Source organism: Daucus carota, chromosome 2 (genome assembly GCF_001625215.2).
Source record: "Daucus carota subsp. sativus chromosome 2, DH1 v3.0, whole genome shotgun sequence".
Classification (NCBI taxonomy): domain Eukaryota; kingdom Viridiplantae; phylum Streptophyta; class Magnoliopsida; order Apiales; family Apiaceae; genus Daucus; species Daucus carota.
The window spans coordinates 46,863,764-46,884,831 of record NC_030382.2 but is presented as its reverse complement, the minus strand read 5'-3'; the positions used below and the strand labels follow the sequence as shown (position 1 = coordinate 46,884,831).

Below are 21,068 nucleotides of genomic sequence, written 5' to 3'. Positions count from 1 at the left end.
ATATTTAGTCTACTTTAATATGTAACTTTCAGATTTTAAAAATAATAAGTAGATAATTCGTAATGTTTAGTCAAAAATTGGTCAATTTGACTCCTCGAAAAGCAAAATGAACATGTAAAAGGGGACGGAGGAAGTAGATCTGAACATTAGATTGGCGTTGTCGTGCTTGGCGAAGTCGATTGGCGTTGTGGTACTTAAAGATAGAAACTCCTCATGTAACTGTATAAGTGATAATAAAGGCTATTTATTCTAGGTTGTGACTTAATGGACATCAAAATTTAAGATGGTGATCACAAAAACCAAAGTTCATCCCATGCATCGAAAGAGCTAGAATTTCCTCAGCTTCACAATTTTTCCAACTCAACCATTGCCTATTTTAGTTGGTGAATTTGCATCAGGGCATAACTCTAGTCTATAGCATCAAATATGAGAAATTAAGTGTAGAACCGTGTCCACCCCCTAAATTACTCTCCGATCACGAGAACCCCAACTTAAGTATGCTCAATCAGCAAAGAAATTTCATTGAGCTCAGTAAAAACCAGCTGTATTGTAACACACACTAGGGCACTCTACCGTTTTCTATGGTCAAGTTCACAACCATAGTACCATCTCTTTTAAAAAAGTACATGTTAAACACAAACTTTTTTATCTTAAAGTTGAAAATACAGATGTCAGACCAAACAACTGCTTACAAAAAAAGGAAAATCTTTCTAAACTCATTATTAAGCAGGCAGCATTGCTGGAGAGTCACTCTTCAACAACATTCACTATCTCAAATTCGATCAGGGACAAATTGCTCTCTTCTTTCACAGCAAAGGTGGCATCTTCGGTGCCCTCAACACGACCCCATTTGTCCACAGCAAGCCTCATTGAGCCTTTGAACATGTCAATTTTTGCATTACGCAAAATTATAGTGGCACCTTCTTTCACCAAGTCAACTGGACATCATGAAAATGAGAAAAATGAGAGCCTATAATGCTAGTAAGAACTTATAAAATCATTCCGGCCATTGAGAAAAGCTGCAGTCCCTAAGCACACAATTCAATCTTATTGTTCCCTGTTATCCAAAATATATTCTCACAATATACGATACAAACACTCAAGTATGCAAAGAAAAAACATATACTTATCTATTAAAACCATCAAGAAACAAAACTACTCCCTCCATCCCATTTTAAATGTCCACTTTGTCAAAAAAAAAATCCCAAAATATGTGTCATACTCTTTAACCCATGTAAAATTTATACTATTTCTAATATAGTATTAAATACAACCAACAACCTCTCATAAATATATTTAGAAGCATTATAAATGTATAGTGTAATTTGAAGTGAGAGGAGGTCCAATACACAATAATTAATGAGATACGTAATTAATATGTATGAAAACTAAGCTGATTAGTTGTGAAAGATGATGATAAAAACATTACATTAATTGTTTCTTAATATGTGTGAAAATTGCAAAGTGGACACTTAAAATGGGATGGAGGGAGTAATAATTTATCTTCACTGAAACTCATAGTTACCCATCTCCCATCTTTGTTTTCCCTGTAATAACTTGCAAATGCATAGACTAAAAACCTCACTTCATTTAGAAAACCTTATTCCACAAGCCATACTATATACCAGCAAACTGGAGAGGTCCTACATCATTGCAACACTATGAACCTAAATAAAAATGATTATTACATATGTAATGATATCAATAAGCCAATGAATGACCAACTCTCTGAGTTTTATTACTGCCAAGTAACTCTCTTAATTTTATTCGTCAAGTACTGTCACTTTATAAAATAACCATAACATCTATGAACTAGCAAGCAATTCTTGACTATGCAAACACATAAAGTACAGCCAGCATTCCTTCGTGTCCCATATTCGAGAGCGAGAGTGTTAAAATAAACATCCTTACCAAATCAATCATTCATATCACTGCTTAGAGCAAGTCCAACACTATGCTAAGAGGTTCCCTAAAAATATTATAAAATAATATGTCTTAGTGATTTAGCACAAGATTTAGCACATGAGCTCCAATAGTATTCCCTATATCCATTCCCTATTATTATAATAATATTAAATAGTTGAGGAGAGAGGGAAAAAAGAGAAGGAAATGATGTGGAGGAGAGAGGGAAATGAATATTTTAATGTTAAAAATAGTTTAGAAGTGGCTAGCATATTCTAAAAATAGGGAAGGAGATGCTTGTGCTAGTGATTTAGCACATCACTAGCATAGTGTTGGAGTGCAATTTTATCCCATATTCCCTATTTTTGGATTTAAGACTTGATTTAGCACACCTATTGGACTTGCTCTTAGGAACTCTGAGTTGATATCTACTACAAAAGTGATCTAATTATTACACAACAAAAGAGAAGAAATACAATGCACAAATAGAAATTTTCACAAGTATCCGCTATAATATTAAGAGATGAACCCGTACCTTGATCGTTTCTAGCTGTGAAGATTATCATTCCAGTTTCATCACCCACCAAGCATTCAACAAGACGCATCTGCCGTCCCTGGCCTCTTTGCGCTACAACCTTTGTGCTAACGACCTTGACAGTGAGATTGAGCCCATAATTACCAGGTCGAAGTTCCGCAACCTTAGAGAAGACAGGTTGTTTCTTTTCCTCTGCCATTTTATTAGAAACCTTCACAACAAACAATAACCCATATCAAAATATACCCAATACAAATAAACATCAACAAACAGACATACGAATCCAGTAAAATCAATCATATTCAGAAAAAAAAACTTGCAAATTCTAGATAATTAACAAGACAAAACAAATTGAATATATACAATTTGAATGCTATGAATCGTAAAGATCTGAAATCAAGAGCTTACATTCATACTACACAAACTAAATCATGACCAATTTGCTCGGATTAGACATAGATGCGTTTTATAATCCAAAACAATTTACAATGTTTGATTTGGAGATTACCCGATACAATCATAGTTATTTAGTAAACGAACCGATATATGATTTTAATAAGAGTAATTAATATTAAGAAAATCAGGAAGGAGATAGAGATTCACCTGGAAACTGAGGAAGACTAGTTTGAGATCTGTGTTGATAAAGCCGCTGTACAAGTTGGGATTCGTATGTTTTCGGTCTTGTTCTATAGGAGTATATGCTTTGCAGATGTATGTTTTGACTTGACGAGGCCAAGTGCCATTTTAAACCTTATTTTTATTAAAAAATATCATATCCAATTTGAAAATAATTTATTGATTTATATTGATTAAAATTATTGTTAAAATTATTACTATCATATATTTTTGTATCATTAATTATTTTTATATTAAAACTAACCAATTATTGTGCTTGAATCCCGAATACTTTGCATCAATTCTCAGACAATTTATCTAGAATTTAAATAAAATCAATATGAGATATGATCTTAAAATGAATAAATTATATATAACTAGTTGAGAAGGCGCGCGTTGCGGCGGCCTATAAAAATTATATTAATGATTCAATATTAATATTTGTAGAATGCAATAATTTTATGGCTGTCTATAAAAAGTATATTAATGATTAAAAATTAATATTTGTAAGATGAAATAAATTTTATATTATACAAATCTTGATGTAATACCAATACTAATATATAAAATTGCAAAATCGGACTATAATTCATGGTGAAAAAATGAAAATAAGTTTTTACAAGTAATTAACAATTTAAACTTTAAAGCATGACGAATCTTAATTTTATTTATATTTTTTTTTGAAAAGTGATCATGTTCTTACATTGTCACTTTACTTCAATTTTTTTGGATTGATTGTGCACAAAAACATCTAACTTAAATCCGCGAGATAGCGGTCTATAACTATCTTGCTTGTAACATCTTTATTTTTCTTAAATTGTATAAACAGCCTTCACTTAAAAGTTGCTTGAACGGAGCAAACAGATAGTGCATGAATAATATTTTCCTATATACAAAGTAAATCATATAAAAATTAACAACAACAAACATGTCCGATGAACAAAACAAATATTATAAAAGAATAGCCAACAAACATACATCACCAATAGTTAATTTATTGATATCATCCATCAAAATCATGTCAAGACTGTATTCTTCTCGGGTGTTTGAATTTGTCGACTCCCGCATAGCGGTCTATAACTACCCTGCTTGAAACAACCTTTAATTTTTTTTATATTTTTTTAATACCGTATAAACAGCCTCCACTTATTGTTGCAGCAGAAGAACGGCACCATCAAGTTAGAAATCGAGCAAGTGAACTATCACCAGAGAGAAGTTGGTTTGTAGTATTGAGAGAGAGTATGTTGTGTTTAGATGATCCAAAACCCTACAACTTATAGGGGTATTTATAGGTGCAGAGAGAGACTTGTGTGATACTCATTTCCATAATTAAATAATCTGAAACAAAATCAGATTAAAACTTTCAAGCTGCTATATTCCATAAATAATCTAAAACAAAATCAGATTTTGAAACCTGCTTCCAATATACTCGAAACTAAAAAAGGTAGTTTTCTGATATATTCCATAAATAATCTAAAACAAAATCAGATTCTGAAACTTGCTTCTAATATATGTGAAACTAAAAAAGTAGTTTTTATTTTTGATATTTTTCATCCGAAAATTCCAAAAAATTAAAAAAATAGAACGGAGCGATGTGAGAGGCGCCACCTACACGCCCCTCGCTTCTCCTTTATATAAGTAAACTAGTGAAAAAAGCCGCGCTTCGCGGCGGCGTGATAAATTTTGATATGAATCAGTATTATAATAACATAAAAATTATTTTGAGTCATCTTTCCGTTAAACATATCACAAATAAAAAATATTATAATTGGTATTAATATTTGTTTAAGTGGCCATCCTTTCAAACCCAATACTAATAATAAAATTAGTTTGAACCTCCTTCCCGTCAAAGACAATATTAATCCATAATTATTGTTTTTATGATAAAATTATATACTAAAATTTAGATCAAAATTAGTTTGAGCCGCTCTCTTGTCAAACACAATACCAATAACAAAACATTATAATTTAGATATTAGTTTGAGTTGCCTTACTGTCAAACACATACTAATAAAAATTATTCTAATTATGTTAAAATTAAAGATTATAATTGGACAAAAACTATTTTGAACTGTGGTCCCGTTTTAACAAAAATATATATTATAACATAGATAAAAAATTATTTTAGCCACTTTCTCATCAAACATAATACTAATAGAAAATTTATTACTATTTAGACAAAAATTAGTTTGGGCCGCCTCCCGTACCCGTCAAACACAATACTAATTAACATTATCATAAAATCAATATATGATTCCTATTTTATATGTATTATTTTATATGTTAATTATTTTTATTTTTTGACTCCTTTTATTAGTTTAAAATTATTATTCTTTTATGGTTCTAATATTTTTGGTATTAGTTTTTTAATGATTATTATCTTTACAATCCTTTATTTTCTATTCGAAATTTAAGAAAATTATAAGACTAAATCGGAAATAAAAATTGTACGTATTACCTTACAAATCTGAAATATAAATTGTATTTTATCTATGATTATTAGTTTAAATATATATATAATCATATTACTTTTCGCATTCCTAAATAATAAAAAAATTGTATTACCTCTAGAATTCGAAAAAAAAAATTGTATTAACTTTTGGAATCCTTCAAGTTGATTTTTTAAATTATAACTATAATTGGATAAAAATTATTTTGAATTGTGGTACCGTTTTAAAAAACAAATATTATAACATAGATAAAAAATTATATTAGCCACCTTTCCGTCAAACATAATACTAATAGAAAATTTATTATTATTTAAATAAAAATTGGTTTGGGCCGTCTCCCGCGCCCGTCAAACGCAATACTAATCAAGAATCATCTACATTATTATAAAATCAATATATATTTCCTATTTTATATATCCTATTTTACAATTTTTTTGCTATTAGTGTTTTTTAATGATTATTATCTTTACAATCCTTTATTTTCTGTACGAAATTTAAAAAAAAAATTATAAGACTAAATTAATAATAAAAATTGTACGTATTACCTTACAAATCTTAAATATAAATTGTATTTTATATGTGACTGTTAGTTTAAATAAATATAATCCTACTCTTTTTAGGATAACTAAATAAGAAAAGAATTGCATTATCTTTATAATCCAAAAGGAAAAGAATTGTATTAACTTTTGGAATCTTTGAACCTGATTTTTTAAACATAATCCTATTTCTTTTAGGATTACTAAATAAGAAAAGAATTGTGTCATCTTTAGAATTCAATAAGAAATATCAAATAAAAAAGAAAAGAATAATCCTAATTCTTTTAGGATTATTAAATAAGAAAAGAATTGTGTCATCTTTAGATTTCAATAAAAATATTAAATAAAAAAGAAAAGAATGGTATCATATTTAGAATTCAATAAAAAAAGAATTGTATCACCTTTAGAATTCTTAAACATGATTTTTTGAATTATAACTATATTTTCTATCTGAAATTTAAGAAAAATTAGAAGACTAAATCGAGCAATTCTAGAGACGACCGCATTCTCCTTTATATATATATACGCTTCGCGGCGGCGTGATAAATTTTGATATGAATCCGTATTATAATAGCATAAAAATTATTTTGAGTCATCTTCCCGTTAAACATATCACAAATAAAAAAAATTATAATTGGCATAAATTTTTTTTAAGTGGCCATTCTGTCAAACACAATACTAATAATAAAATTAGTTCGAACACCCTGCCGTCAAAAACAATATTAATCCATAATTATTATTTTTATGATAAAATTAAATATTATAATTTAGATCGAAATTAGTTTGAGCCGCTACCTTGTCAAACACAATATTAATAAGAAAACATAATAATTTAGATATTAGTTTGAGTCGCCTTACTGTCAAACACAATAGTAATAAAAATTATTCTAATTATGATAAAATTAAAGATTATAATTGGATAAAAAGTATTTTAAACTGTGGTCCCGTTTTAACAAAAAATAATAATATTATAACATAGATAAAAAATTATTTTAGCTACTTTCATGCCAAACATAATACAAATAGAAAATTTATTATTATTTAGATAAAAATTAGTTTGGGCCGCCTCCCGTGCCCGTCAAACACAATACTAATCAAGAATTATTTACATTATCATAAAATCAATTACGTTAAAAAAATAAAAAAATCAATATATGATTCATATTTTATATATATTATTTTATTTGTTATTTATTTTTATTTTTTGATTCCTATTTATTAGTTAAAAATTATTATTCTTTTATGTTACTAATTTTTTTGCTATGAGTTTTTTTAATGATTATTATCTTTACAATCCTTTATTTTCTGTTCGAAATTTAAGAAAATTATAAGACTAAATCGAAAATAAAAATCGTACGTATATCCCCTACAAATCCTAAATATAAATTGTATTTTATCTATGATTGTTAATTTAAATAAATATAATCCTACTCCTTTTAGGATTCTTAAGTAAGAAAAAAATTGTATTACTTTTAGAATTCAAAAAGAAAAGAATTGTATCATCTTTAGAATTCAATAAGAAGTAGTAAATAAAAAGAAAAAGAATTATATCATCTTTAGAATTCAATAAGAAAAGAGTTGTATTACTTTTAGAATTCTTGAACCTTATTTTTGAATTATAAATATATTTTCTATCCGAAATTTGAGAAAAATCAGAAGAATGAATCGAACAATTCCAGAGACGCCCGCATCCTCCTTTATATATATATACTAGTGAATAAAGCCGCGCTTCGCGGCGGCGTTATGAATTTTTAATAAATTTTGATACGAATTAATATTATAATTACATAAAAGTTCTTTTGAGTCATGTTCCTGTTAAACATATCATTAATAAAAAAATATTATAATTAATATAAAAATTTGTTTAAGTGGCCCTCTTGTCAAACACAATACTAATAAAAAAAATTGTTTGAACCGCCCTCCCATCAAAGATAATATTAATCAATAATTATTATAATGATGATAAAATTAAATATAATAATATAGATAAAAATTAGTTTGAGCCGCTCTCTTGTCAAACACAGTAATAATAACAAAAAATTATAATATAGATATTAGTTTCACACTACTAATGAAAAATTATTATAATTATGATGAAGTTAAAGATTATATTTGGATGAAAATTATTTTAAGCCGTGGTCCCGTTTTAACAAAAAAATCATATTATAACTTCAATAAAAAATTATTGGCCACTTTCCCGTCCAACATAATACTAATAGAAAATTTATTATTATTTAGATAAAAATTAGTTTGGGCCGTCTCCCGTGCCCGTCAAACACAATACTAATTAAGAATCATTTACATTATCATAAAATCAATATATGATTCTTATTTTATATATCCTATTTTGTTTGTTAATTATTTTCATTTTATGATTCCTATTTATTAATTAAAAATTATTATTCTTTTATGGATCTAATTTTTTTGCTATTAGTTTTTTCAATGATTAATATCTTTACAATCTTTTATTTTCTATTCGAAATAAAAATTGTACGTATTACCTTACAAATCTTAAATATAAATTGTATTTTATCTATGATTGTTAGTTTAAATAAATATAATCCTATTTCTTTTAAGATTCCTAAATAAGAAAAGAATTGTATTATCTTTAGAATCCAAAACGAAAAGAATTGTATTAACTTTTGGAATCCTTGAACTTGATTTTATAAATTATAATTATATTTTTTATCCGAAATTTAAGAAAATTATGAGAAAAGAATTTTATTATTTTTAGAATCCAATAAAAAAAAAAGAATTGTATTACCTTTGAGATCCTTGAGCTTAATTTTTTGAATTATAATTTTATTTTCTATTCGAAATTTAAGAAAATTATAAGACTGAATCGAACTGTTATCGAGATTGATTGTAAGTTCATGCATACTATTTGAATGAGGCTGCGAAGATCTCAAAAATGTTTTCATGATTGAGATGTTATCTTCTTGATCATTATGGAACGACGTTAGTTTAGCGCTACAACTTTTGAAAATAAGAATTGTATTTTTTAACCTGATTTTTATGTTATAATTTTATTTTCAATTTGAAATTTAATTAAGAAAATTATAAGACTGAATTCAATAATTCTAGACACGCCGAGTTAATACATTTTGTGATTCGAACATATCGTGTCATCTAATTTATTATTTGTGTCTACTATTTAAATTTTATGATTCGAACATATCGTGTTATCTAATTTATTATTTGTGTCTACTATTTAGATTTTTAAACACAGTTGTAATTACGGACCTAGTCAATATATATATATATAAAGGAGGATGCGGGCGTCTCTACAATCGCTCGATTCATTCTTCTCATTTTTCTTAAATTTCGGAGAGAAAATATAGTTATAATTCAAAAAATAAGGTTCAAGAATTCTAAAGATGATACAATTCTTTTCTCATTGAATTCCAAATAATTCTAAAGATGATACAATAGTATTTCTTATTGAATTCTAAAGATGATACAATTCTTTTTATATTTAGTAATCCTAAAAAAATAGGATTATATTTATTTAAACTAATAATAATAGATAAACTACAATTTATAGTTACTATTTGTTAAGTAATATATACAATTCTTATTTTCGATACGATATATTGAAAATGTAGTTGAATTTTATAAAATAACAATTATAGAACAAATATAATTAAAAAATACAATTTTTATTTTCAAAAGTTATTAAATTTTTGTTTCAAAAAAAATTGTTAAATTTATAATCGTATTTTATTAATTTTTTTCAAATAATATATTTTAAAAAAATAAAAATCAGCATCTTCCAGAATCTCACATTGTCTAAACAGGTTCGTAGAGCTAAACTCACGTCGTTCCATAATGATCAACAAGAAAATAACATAAAACAACATCTTCGCAACCTCATTCAAATAGTATGCATGGACTTACGACCAATTTCTACAATAGTTCGATTCAGTCTTATAATTTTCTTGAATTTCGAATAGAAAATAAAATTATAATTCAAAAAATCAAATTCAAGGATCTTCTTATTTAGAAATTCTAAAAGAAATAGGATTTTATTCATCTAAACTAACAATCATAGATAAAATATAATTTATATTTAAAAATTATAAGGTAATACGTACATTTTTTATTTTCGATTAGTCTTATAATTTTCTTAAATTTCGAGTAAAAAATTAAGGATTATAAAGATAATAATAATTTATTCAAAAAATAATAATAATCATTAAAAAAAACTAATAGCACAAAAATTAGAATAATAAAAGAATAATATTTTTTAACTAATATATAGGAATCATTAAATAAAAATAATAATAAATAAATAGGATATATAAAATAAGAATCATATATTGATTTTATGATAATCAAAATGATTCTTGATTAGTATTATGTTTGATGGGCACGGGAGACGGCCCAAACTAATTTTTATCTAAATAGTAATAATTTTTCTATTAGTATTGTGTTTGACGGGCACGGGAGGCGGCCCAAACTAATTTTTATCTAAATAATAATAATTTTTCTATTAGTATTATGTTTGACGGGAAGTGGCGAAAATAAATTTTTTATCTATGTTATAATATATTTTTTTGTTAAAACAGGACCACGGTTCAAAATAATTTTTATCCAATTATAATCTTTAATATTACAAGTTTCATATATTATTCTATTTCATAATTTATGAATAGATATTACACGCCGCCGCGAAGTAATCAAACCTTATATCAAACGGCTTTTATGAAGCAAACAAAGTTTTACGATAATACACCTTAACATATCATACATCCAAGGATTCTTGATAGTTTGATAGAATATTAAATGAAAGCCACTTAAGCAAATTTTTATACTAATTATAATATTTTTAATTAGTGCTATGTTTAACGGGGAGATAACTCAAAAGAATTTTTATGCTATTATAACATTAGTTCATATCAGAATTTAAAAAAAAAAAGATCATGACACCGCCGCGAAGCGCGGCTTTTTTCACTAGTATTAGATTATTCTTCTATATATCTTATCGAAAATAAAATCAATATATATCTAGAATTGCTCGATTCAGTCTTCTGATTTTTCTTAAATTTTTAGATAGAAAATATAGTTATAATTCAAAAAATCAGGTTCAAGAATTCTAAAAATAATACAACTCTTTTCTTATTGAATTCTAAAGATGATACAATTCTTTTCTTATTTTGTATTTCGTATTGAATTATAAAGATGATACAATTCTTTTCTTATTTAGTATTTCTTATTGAATTCTAAAGATATTACAATTCTTTTCTTATTTAGTAATTCTAAAAGGAATATGATTATATTTTCTATCCGAAAATTTAAGAAAAATCAGAAGACTTAATCGAGCAATTCTAGAGGCGTCCGCATCCTCCTTTATATATATATATTGATTGATTGATTGATTTATTAAAATTTAGAAAACACGATGATAATTAATTTTTTAAAATTTTTTATATAAGATAGACTTGTATATTCAACTCTTTTAGTGAAAAAAATATAAACAATTATATTCAATTATTTATACTTATCGAATCAAAAATTCTCTTATATACAATTACAATCATTTATGTCAAATTAGAAAGTCTCTTATATACTTCTATAGTTTTGATAGGTGACAGTTCATTCATGTATAAATGTGCAAAGTTTCACAAAATTAGTGCAATAAAAACGGGAGAATTGGTCGAATAATCATGTGAAAGATAATTAATTAAAAAAAAGAGTAATTACATAAAATTAATGACGTCACACGCATATATTAAGGCTTTGATTGATGATGGTCTTCCCTTCCCTGACTCCCCCAAGCTTCTTCTTAAGGCGTGACAGATTGATTCTTTATACACTTTTGCGCTCACTCTATATATTTAGTGTTCTTTTCTTCGTAGCCTGCGAATATTAAAACTTTCTTCCTTCCACAAAACACAAAAACATCAAAGAAATATAAAAAACAGCATGGAGAAATCAATAAACAAGAGGAAATATCCAACAAACTCTTCATGTGTCTCAAAATTTTCTTGTTTTACCGCATCAAGTTCCAAACCAGTTGGGACTAGTTGTTTGTTTAAGTTGAAGGACAGTGCTCACAAGATTTATGTGGGTGTAAAGAAGATGCAACAAACAATCTCACCTGGTGCTCGATTCACCAATTTAATCAGAGGCATCTTTACCACTAATGGTCATCTGAATGATCTGATAAAAACCAGCGAGTCGTGTCTGAATCAGGGTTGTGCTCATGCTGTCAATGCTGACGTGAAATCGTGTTTGAGTAAAAGTTTGCCAGACTCGAGACGTGAGCGCAGCACTGGGATGAAGAAAAAGGTCAGATTCTGTCATGTGGATGTTCAAGTCGAAGAAGATTGTCATCGAAAGAATTTGAGACTGGCAAAAGTGCCTCATGAGGATCACAAGAGAAATGGTGTTATGAAAAACTTGAGAGAGCCAAAATGGCCTCGTGTAGATCAGAAGAGAAATGGAGATATGGAAAGTTACGAGGACTTGAAGAATTATGAGTTTGTGCTGGATTTTCTGAGGGCGAGGATGATGATATTTGGAAATGATTCTTCCATCGACTGGAGCTCAGACATAGTTGAGCTTGAACGTTTATCGTCATTAAAGAATTAATAATAGTAAAGTTTGCGAGGATCTGAAATCCGTGATAAGAAATTTCTCATTTAGGATGTTTGGACTGTGCCATATCAAATGACTCCATTGTTTAAATTTTTTATGCTATTATTTTCCTTTGTAATTCTAGTAGTAAACTGTATCTAATGGTTATATCTTCTATTGAATAATAAACATTTTACGTCATTTTACGTCAATCTCTTAATTTGATGAGTCAGTTCATCTTCAGCAAGTGTTTTTACAATGTTTATAAGAGTGAGAAGTCCAACTCCACAGAATCTACGATCCCAAACAACTGAAGTCTCATTTCTATCAGCAAACCATTTGAAATTATTTCTGGCCAAATCTAGTAAGTAGACACGCAATGTAACGCAAAATTCTAGCAGGCATTGAGTATAACACTACTAGTTTCTCACAATGTAGACGATAACATGCAGAAAAAGAAAAGAAGATATTTATTAGATGGAAACTGGAATGCACCTCCTTTGGGACAGTTATTGTTGGGTTATTGCAGCGCTTTAGCTTATAACTTATGGCCATAGCTGACGGACTAGAACTGGCAAGACCTTTTAGCATGAAGGATCTTCTCGTACATATAAATAGCATTGCTTGTGTGCAAATTCTATGGAACGAGATCTCTAGGAGGTGACTTTGTTCATGTTATCAGTTCTTCTGGAGAAATCATAGAAAATCGAATTGGGAGGTAGACCTTGCGCACTGCTACATGGAGGGATGAGGTGTAAGTTGACTTGCTGATGAAGGAGTACAAATCTTGAAGATGCCTGACTCTGACTTAATCCAAAAAAAAAAAATGGCAAGATACATTATCTGCAGGATGCACATTTTAAAGAAATTTTAGCCAAATTCCTGTTTTTCAATATTTTGGATCATTTAACTACAAAATTAGAATATCTTAAATATCTTCTTAAAACTTTGGAGTAACAAATATTGGGAGCAGTTCTGTTTTGTGTATTTTATAGCTCCATTTGAGGTTGCTATAAACTGCAGGAACTACTGGAAAAACAACAGCACTAATGTTCCAGTTTCTGCTTTACGCCTTCACATAATCGCATCCCCTGACTTTCAGAAACTCCATATCCTGGCCAACTTCTCTCCATCAAGATCCGCAAACATCAAATTCTCCCTCCAGACATTGACATTCCTCCTCTTCCCTTCTGCCGAAAAACAATGTGTAATATAAAGTAAATCTATATATTGATAAGTAAAACTAGAAATCTCCAAGCAAGTTAATAGCTAAATGTTGGTATAATAAGTCACGGAACTCAGCCAAAAGGTCCTTCCCTTTACCTAGGCATATAGATAGATGAAACCTACCTCGTTGCCTCGATAGCTTTTGAATATCTGGTCATTGCTTCTTCCATCACTTTGGGCTTGGACAGTGCCGCAATTCTCTTTTTTCCAGATGGATGCGTTGAAAATAACTCACTAAAAAAGTCTCTGATAAATTTGAATTTTGATGTCGAAGAATCATCAGGAGGGTCAAGCATTTCATACACCTTAGGTGCCTCACGAGGATCATAGCCAGCTGATGCCATCAGAAGCAGCCCAATATAATCTGCTTCTTTCTCATTCCTAATAAAAAATCAATCAATCTCTCACTATCTTTAATCACACCTATGTAATTCATCAATGGCAGTGCATATTTATAAATACAAACACAGTTATGAGTTATGACTCCACTAAGACTTAAAGTTTCGACCTCTTATTAACAAAAAAACAGGATTGTGCATCGTACTGATGTTTGCAATACAGATGTATGAGGCAATGAAAATGGTGTTACAAGTGTATCAGGACACAAGTACTATACAATTTACAATCATAAATTCAGTAGATTTATAAAATTGAGGATGCATAAATCAATAATATACCTCCGTGAGCAAGGATTGAGGACAAGTTCTGCCAGCTTCTCTGTACCTAGAGGATGAGGGGGAGGGGACCTCCCAGACCCGCCAGAGAAGATGATCATCATTCCAATTACAAACCACAACGCTTTTGTAAATCTTTCAGCATAATGCCTAGCAACAACATGCCCAACCTAATCCAACAACAAGCAAGGGCGGTTTCACCCCAATCATATACATTTTCGTATAGTAATTTTCAGGTCAATTTGTGGTCGATCATATTTCCAAATATAATGAAACAAAAGATAATGTACAACTTTCTGAAATTACCAAAACCACGGTATACTATCTTTCATTCTGTTTACTGTTTTAACTACTCTGAACTCTTCCAAAATTATATGTTCCTAGTATCGAGTTGAGTGCATTGCACTAGTACTAAACATAGACCGTGCATATTAATTAAACAACAAGAGTAGGAGCAAAAACAATGGCAGTTCAGTAGATACCTCATGGCCGATGACAGCAGCAACCTGATCATCCGACTTGCAACTTTTAAGCAAATATTTGTACACCACAATCTTTCCTCCTGGTAGGACATAAGCATTGTTCAGATATCTATCCACCACCACAACCTCCCAACCTAATCCCTCCAAATGCCTAGTAGAGAATTTAGTTCGTCGCCACCATGGCACTGCTGCTTCCTTCTCATCAACATTACTAGTGATATTTCTTGAACTATATTCCAAACCAGTCATCTCTTTGATCTTCAAGTCGCTTTGTAATGCCCTAAGTATCTTGTTTGAGATCGACCTCACGCGTACACTATCAGGGTGATCCTGAGGAAGAACAAAGATTTCTTCCCTCGTTCTAGAAATAAAATTTCCAAAACTTGTGTCCTTGCTAGGTGGAATTAGTACGAAGTGCTTTCGTTTCGAGTAAGGTATAGTTTCCCAACTGCCAATTGTGAAAATGGTAACAATTCCTATACCAACGATATAAAGTACTTTATACTCTTTAACATGTTTCATAAATCGAGCAAATTTAGAGTAATCCTTGAGTGCTAGGGAAGGTCCTCTATATTTGTGATAATGCCTAACAGCACCAAGTGTCCTGAATCCTATAGCAGCTGATGGAGATTGGACGAGAAAATTACGATTAAGTCTAGAGAAATTAGGGGCTGGATTGCTTCCAGGCTTCTTCGAATCGAAAAGCCTAAGGACTGAATTCTTATAACAAGCAAATTTTGTTAGTATTAGTTTATGAAAATGATGATTTTGTGACCAAAAACTTTGGTTAAAACCTAAAGTTTTGGATGAAGTGAAAGGATACCAGTGAAACAAGCAATGCTGAGGCTGTGAAGAAATTGTTGGCGCTGCAGTCTGGTAATTTTTGGGTGCAATAAGCTTGGGAGAAAACAAGTAGAGTTTGGCGTCTTGCAACATCGTGTTCGTGGAATAAATTTTCTGTTGATGGGGACATTATTTGTCCTCTAGAAATATCAAAGTCCTTATTATCTTGCAGAAGAAGTTATCATTTATATGGATTTATCATTGTTAAATTTTATCTATTCGAACTATACCATCCAACTCAAAATTGTATAACTTAGGTTACGGTTTTTGGTATGCGGTCTGCTGGTTGGGTCGAGGTTGGATAAATTATTTATCCAAAAAATTCAGATTGATCTCTTTATGATTTTCTTTATAATTATAATATTTTCATATGTTATATATAATAAATTATAAATCATCATTTTTAAAAAAAATAAACAAATGTTATATATTTAAAATTCATTTTCATCTAAAAATAAATTTTAATTTATGAATAAAAATATTTTTTTCAAATTACCCCAAACGCAACCCTACCCAGATAAGTTATCATTCTGGCATTGGGAAGGTAATGTTTGGTAAAAATTTCTGCCGTAAACATGTATGACACAGATTAAACATATTCAAATATGATCCGTTTTATTCCTGACAAAATAAAATAAAAAAATATGATAACTTTCTATAATCGCGAAATAATTTGAACTACTGTATCAACACTAATCTTTCTCGATAAAGTCGGTTGATTAGGATAAAATTAAATTCCTTACGAACCGTACATGCGCTTTTTGTTGGTGCATACGGTTCAACAAAAAATTGATTCACAATTACAAAGTGAAATAATTGTCATATACGAAAATGTGTTATAATTTTTTTGAAATAACAAATTGCATTAGAATGAAGAATCAACTAATATCATCTCCAACAATAAATTTGGAGGAGACAAAAAAACATTATAATAATTTACCAAATAAGGGACTCTAGCCCTAATGTGTTATACAAAAACAAAAGAATATGATCGTTTCAATTTAACAACACAAAGCATCCTCTCTCCTAACCCTAATTTTCTCTAGCCTAGCCTCTCTTTTGTCGTAGCCGCCGGGGGCTTCCATCGGTTTTCACCGGTGGAAAGCCCCGAATCACTTGATTGTTTTGTTTTTCTTCCTATTTTTGAATAATACATCTTCCCGGAAAATTTTGATCTAAAACCATCGGAGATTTCGCTGTCTCTCTTCCAAGCGGGTGAGTTTTAGCCCGATTTCTCTTGTTTTTGTGGTTCTGCTCCGGATCTGTTCTCGGGAGAATTCTTAGATCTAAAACCATCGGAGATTTCGTTGTCTTTCTTCTCTGTTTCAAGCGGGTGGATTTTTAGTCCAATTTCTCTTCTTTCTATGGTTTTGCTTCAGATCTAAGGTTGTTTTCTCTCCCTGGTGAGAGTTTTGTTTTTCGCTTCTTAATTGTAAGCGAGGTTTTGATTTGGTGATGAGAGTTTGTATGGAATCGCCATTTTGGTCGATAGCTCAAACAATATCTCTGTCAGGGCATGATGAAGAGGGTACCAGTAATTCAACGAGGATGCATGAAGGGGGTACTTGTATTTGTATATACATTTTCTTCAAAATATCGTTTAACTGTCTCTTTACGAGAACAGGCGATTGCAAATCACTGTTCGACTCGATCATTGATGTAGACGCCGTATGGCTTTTTATTATTAGATTAACGTCTTTGTTTAAAAAAAAAAAAAAGAAAAGAATATGATCCAATATACTATATACTCCATAAACTAAGCCCAAAGACAAAGAAGGCCCAGCATGATCCAGATACCATACGGTCCACATTCTCCTCAAGACCAAAATGTGTATGTCGACCTTTTATGGTTAGAAGTTAGAACATCTTCCGTTCCGTGCCAGAGATGGGTTCATTAAATTTGCTAGCTCCTATAAATTTGGTCGAAAATACTACTCACGCGGTTTCACTGACACCTACTCTAAAATTGTGTTCACTTGAAGGGAATGTATGGAATGAAGCGAGAATGGAATGAATTTTGTCCTCCAAAATGGTGTTGATTAAAGAAAATGTATATAATTTCATTTTTTCCATCATTTCAACATTATTATTTTAACTATAACTCAAACCACACATGTTTTGGAAGAAATGCTCATTTCATTTTAACATCATGTTTCTTCATAATCTTTCTCACAAAAAATTTAACTACATTCATATTTTGTCACTATTATCTCATATTTTCTTCTTTCTCTTTAAAACTTAATAATTTTTTATTTTATTCTCTCCTCATTTCATTGTATGAAGTGAACACAGTCTAATAACGATAGTATAATGAATCTGTTATTGAGAAAAGAATATAGACATCTTCTGTTTTAATGAGAAATCATCACCAACTAAAATTTTAGTTAGTACCGAACTTCTAGCAAAACTCTATTATCATCTATTTTTTTGTCAAAGTAATATATTATATTTATAAACATTTGAAATAATAATAAATTATCATTATCATTTTGACAGTGTGAGATAATGCTGTGTCAATTAAAACAAGCACACTCTCTTCCTCTTGATAAACAAGAGTTGACGGATTCAAATAAAATTAAAGAAAGGAGAGATATATGTAAATGTTTTGAAATTATGTGAGCCTTTTGCATATAATATTCCTACTAGCTAGTGGCAATTGGCGAAAATTGGTCCCCGGACCCGTAGATGTAAACTATATTTCGATCGCTTACACACTGAACAGGACATCGGCACTCCGATATTATTCTAACAAATATAAGAAGACTGCTGAGCAGTTTAGCTGTCCAGTGTTGAATATATGTACCCAATCAAACAATGCTGTATGTGTGTTGATTGGAGCCTTTCACTACTCTAATTTTAATGGACCCCCAGTGTTTTTTGTCTGGCGTTCCATTTTATAATTTCACATTCTTAGAATTATTCCTTTTCATGGGCCCTTCAATGGCTCTACTTGTTTTTTTAAACCAAATTGCTTATCTGCTGCATTACTGCCTAATTGTTGTTTATGACCATTCTTATAACGTGTAATCAGTTTTTAAAGCCTTTGAGAGTTGGTGAAACTTTGAGTCGACATTCCATCTGTGTTTATCAATTATCATATCATTTACACGTTTAAACTGATTCACTACAACATTTTAACATTTTTTTCGTGACCAGGAGAATTTACAGATGATTTAATTTTTTTTAATTGATCTCTGCCAAAACATCAATAATTGGCCTTCGTAATTCTCAATTCTCATCGCACCCAAACAAGAAACATGTAATGATGATTGATGAGATGCAAGATGTAATGTTGACATGAACAAATAAATATCCTCATTCAATATCATACAATCATGTACAGAACAAGCTTAATGAAAGAACCTTTATTAATTCTCAAGCTTAATTCCAGTAGTAATTATACAATTAAACTTAAAAATAAACAAATACATCTTGGTTTAATTAATAAGGATGAACATTTTTACTCAATCCACCACCACTAACATTAGTAAAGAAACCAACAGGCTGAAACGGAAGATGCGATCGCCGTCTATCGTAATCCGGATATATTCCTTTACTTCTCAAATACACTTCGTGTGCCGACAACGGCGGCGCCGTCTTCTTCCCCTTCTTCACCGCCTTCTTTTCTGCGGCGACTTTCACTTCCGGTTTCTTCTCCGACGAAGCTTCTCCGGTGATCTTTTTCTGAACCGATTTCACTTCTCGTTTAGCTTCGTTGTTCAAAAATACGAACGCGTCACGTCCGTCACTGTGACTCCGGTGCAAATACTCCTTGAATCTCCATAGCTTCGAGAAACCGGTGGAGTTGCTCTTCTTTGAAAGCTCCGGCGTCGCTTTCTCCCACTCGCAGTACGGTCCAGATGCGATTCTGTTGGCGTTCGTTTCGCCTTCCGACGGCGGCGATTCGATGAACACTTTCTCCACCGGCGGCCGCGACGGCAGTTTATTCTCCGATTTCTTGTAATCCTCGGGCGCTAGCAACAGATCTTGGTTGAATAACGGGAAATACGGCCGGATCTGAGCTTCCGTGGACGCGCCTTCGCCAGAAATCGCCGTTGAATCTGAGCCGTTGATTGCGAATGTGAAATCATCATCATCAGCAACCTCCGCTTCATTATGCTCCTCTTCAACTTCGTCAGATTCTTCGCCTTGTTGCTCACTCGCTATCTTCAAAAAGCTCAGCTTAAAATCAAAATCCTCCGAGATCTTCGCGGCGATCTCGGCGAACTCCTTTTCTTCATCTTCGTTAACAAACAAGCTCGGAGACGAGCTCCGTATCTCTAAATCCGCCTGCATATCTTCTCTCTCTGTATGTATTCTGTGTGTATGTGTGTATAGGTAAATGAAGTTTGCGGAAGAGATGAGAGTAGGTGAGATGTGATGAAATTGATGACTTGAAGAAATGGTGAAGATAGGTTATATATTGGGAGGATGAGAGATAAAGTTAGATAAAGTATGGCGTAATATTCAGATAAATTGTACAAGTTTGAATAAACAGCATTCTCCATTAAAAAATAGATTAATGATTGGGAATTTTTTAAAGGGTTGTTTGGAGGACAAGAATTATTAAACGAAGGTGGTAGGAAACTGAGGTGGAAGACTCAACAATTTGCACATTACCGTGTCACATTTTTGTTTTTTTATTATTCATGGCTTCGTTTTTATATTTATTTTCCAAAAAACTGGTATACGTGCTGTCTTAGACTTTGGATTGCTATTGAAGTTCGTTAAATTTATTTGGGAAGATTTCGATCCGCTTGAATTATCTATAAAAATTAAAAATAAAAAATATCTTTAAATTAAATAAGTCAAGTTTGAATAAGTATTTAATTTAATTAAAATCGATTTTGCAAATTATATTGTGATTCATTTTGGTGTGTAGATAGGCATAGGCAATTTGTCCCGATGGTAAATTGGTAATATGGTTTAGATATCTTGTTAGCAACTTAGCATGATGGATTATCTGGCATAAAACAATTTGGGGATGCACGTTTTTTCTTCTTTGTTAAATAACAATGAGCTAAGTGCTAACAGCTGCTTTCTCTTTTAATTCGTGCTAAATAAATTGTGATACTTTGGCCGTTTGGGGAGCGTTTCTTTTACCCGCTTTCTCCTTGTACTCAGAATTAATTTATTTATAACGTTTATATAATTAATCAAAAATTATTTTTTATTTATAATTCAGATTAATAAGTCGAAAATTCTACATATTTTAGTTTATATTA

The 21,068-nt window shown here is 30.4% G+C and overlaps 3 protein-coding genes across 3 annotated transcripts; all 3 read right to left on the bottom strand.

Annotated features, from left to right (window-relative positions):
• Nucleotides 1-491: 491 nt before the first annotated feature.
• On the bottom strand, nt 492-3,170 carry LOC108206464 (uncharacterized protein At4g28440). The gene is made up of 3 exons (XM_017376771.2): nt 3,041-3,170; nt 2,438-2,648; nt 492-938 (listed from the first exon to the last, which is right to left on the bottom strand). Exons 2-3 carry the CDS (start codon nt 2,634-2,636, stop codon nt 748-750), a joined length of 390 nt encoding a protein of 129 aa, XP_017232260.1. The 5' UTR covers nt 2,637-2,648; nt 3,041-3,170; the 3' UTR covers nt 492-747.
• A 10,060-nt stretch (nt 3,171-13,230) lies between these two features.
• On the bottom strand, nt 13,231-15,948 carry LOC108208434 (mitochondrial metalloendopeptidase OMA1). The gene is made up of 4 exons (XM_017378965.2): nt 15,001-15,948; nt 14,522-14,688; nt 13,968-14,225; nt 13,231-13,807 (listed from the first exon to the last, which is right to left on the bottom strand). Exons 1-4 carry the CDS (start codon nt 15,934-15,936, stop codon nt 13,750-13,752), a joined length of 1,419 nt encoding a protein of 472 aa, XP_017234454.1. The 5' UTR covers nt 15,937-15,948; the 3' UTR covers nt 13,231-13,749.
• Nucleotides 15,949-19,284: 3,336 nt separating this feature from the next.
• On the bottom strand, nt 19,285-20,139 carry LOC108207665 (uncharacterized). The gene has a single exon (XM_017378099.1). The coding sequence runs from the start codon at nt 20,137-20,139 to the stop codon at nt 19,285-19,287; it is 855 nt and encodes a 284-aa protein (XP_017233588.1).
• Nucleotides 20,140-21,068: the final 929 nt, after the last annotated feature.

Excerpts from the sequence above, each read along its gene's own strand:
- LOC108208434 (XM_017378965.2), bottom strand. The coding sequence starts at position 15,936 with ATGTTGCAAGACGCCAAACTCTACTTGTTTTCTCCCAAGCTTATTGCA. Across the intron at positions 14,689-15,000 it reads CTGCTGTCATCGGCCATGAG|GTTGGGCATGTTGTTGCTAG; the intron begins GTATCTACTGAA and ends TTGTTGGATTAG. Across the intron at positions 14,226-14,521 it reads CTCAATCCTTGCTCACGGAG|GAATGAGAAAGAAGCAGATT; the intron begins GTATATTATTGA and ends ATTTTTTATTAG.
- LOC108207665 (XM_017378099.1), bottom strand. The coding sequence starts at position 20,139 with ATGCAGGCGGATTTAGAGATACGGAGCTCGTCTCCGAGCTTGTTTGTT.
- LOC108206464 (XM_017376771.2), bottom strand. The coding sequence starts at position 2,636 with ATGGCAGAGGAAAAGAAACAACCTGTCTTCTCTAAGGTTGCGGAACTT. Across the intron at positions 939-2,437 it reads CACAGCTAGAAACGATCAAG|TTGACTTGGTGAAAGAAGGT; the intron begins GTACGGGTTCAT and ends CATGATGTCCAG.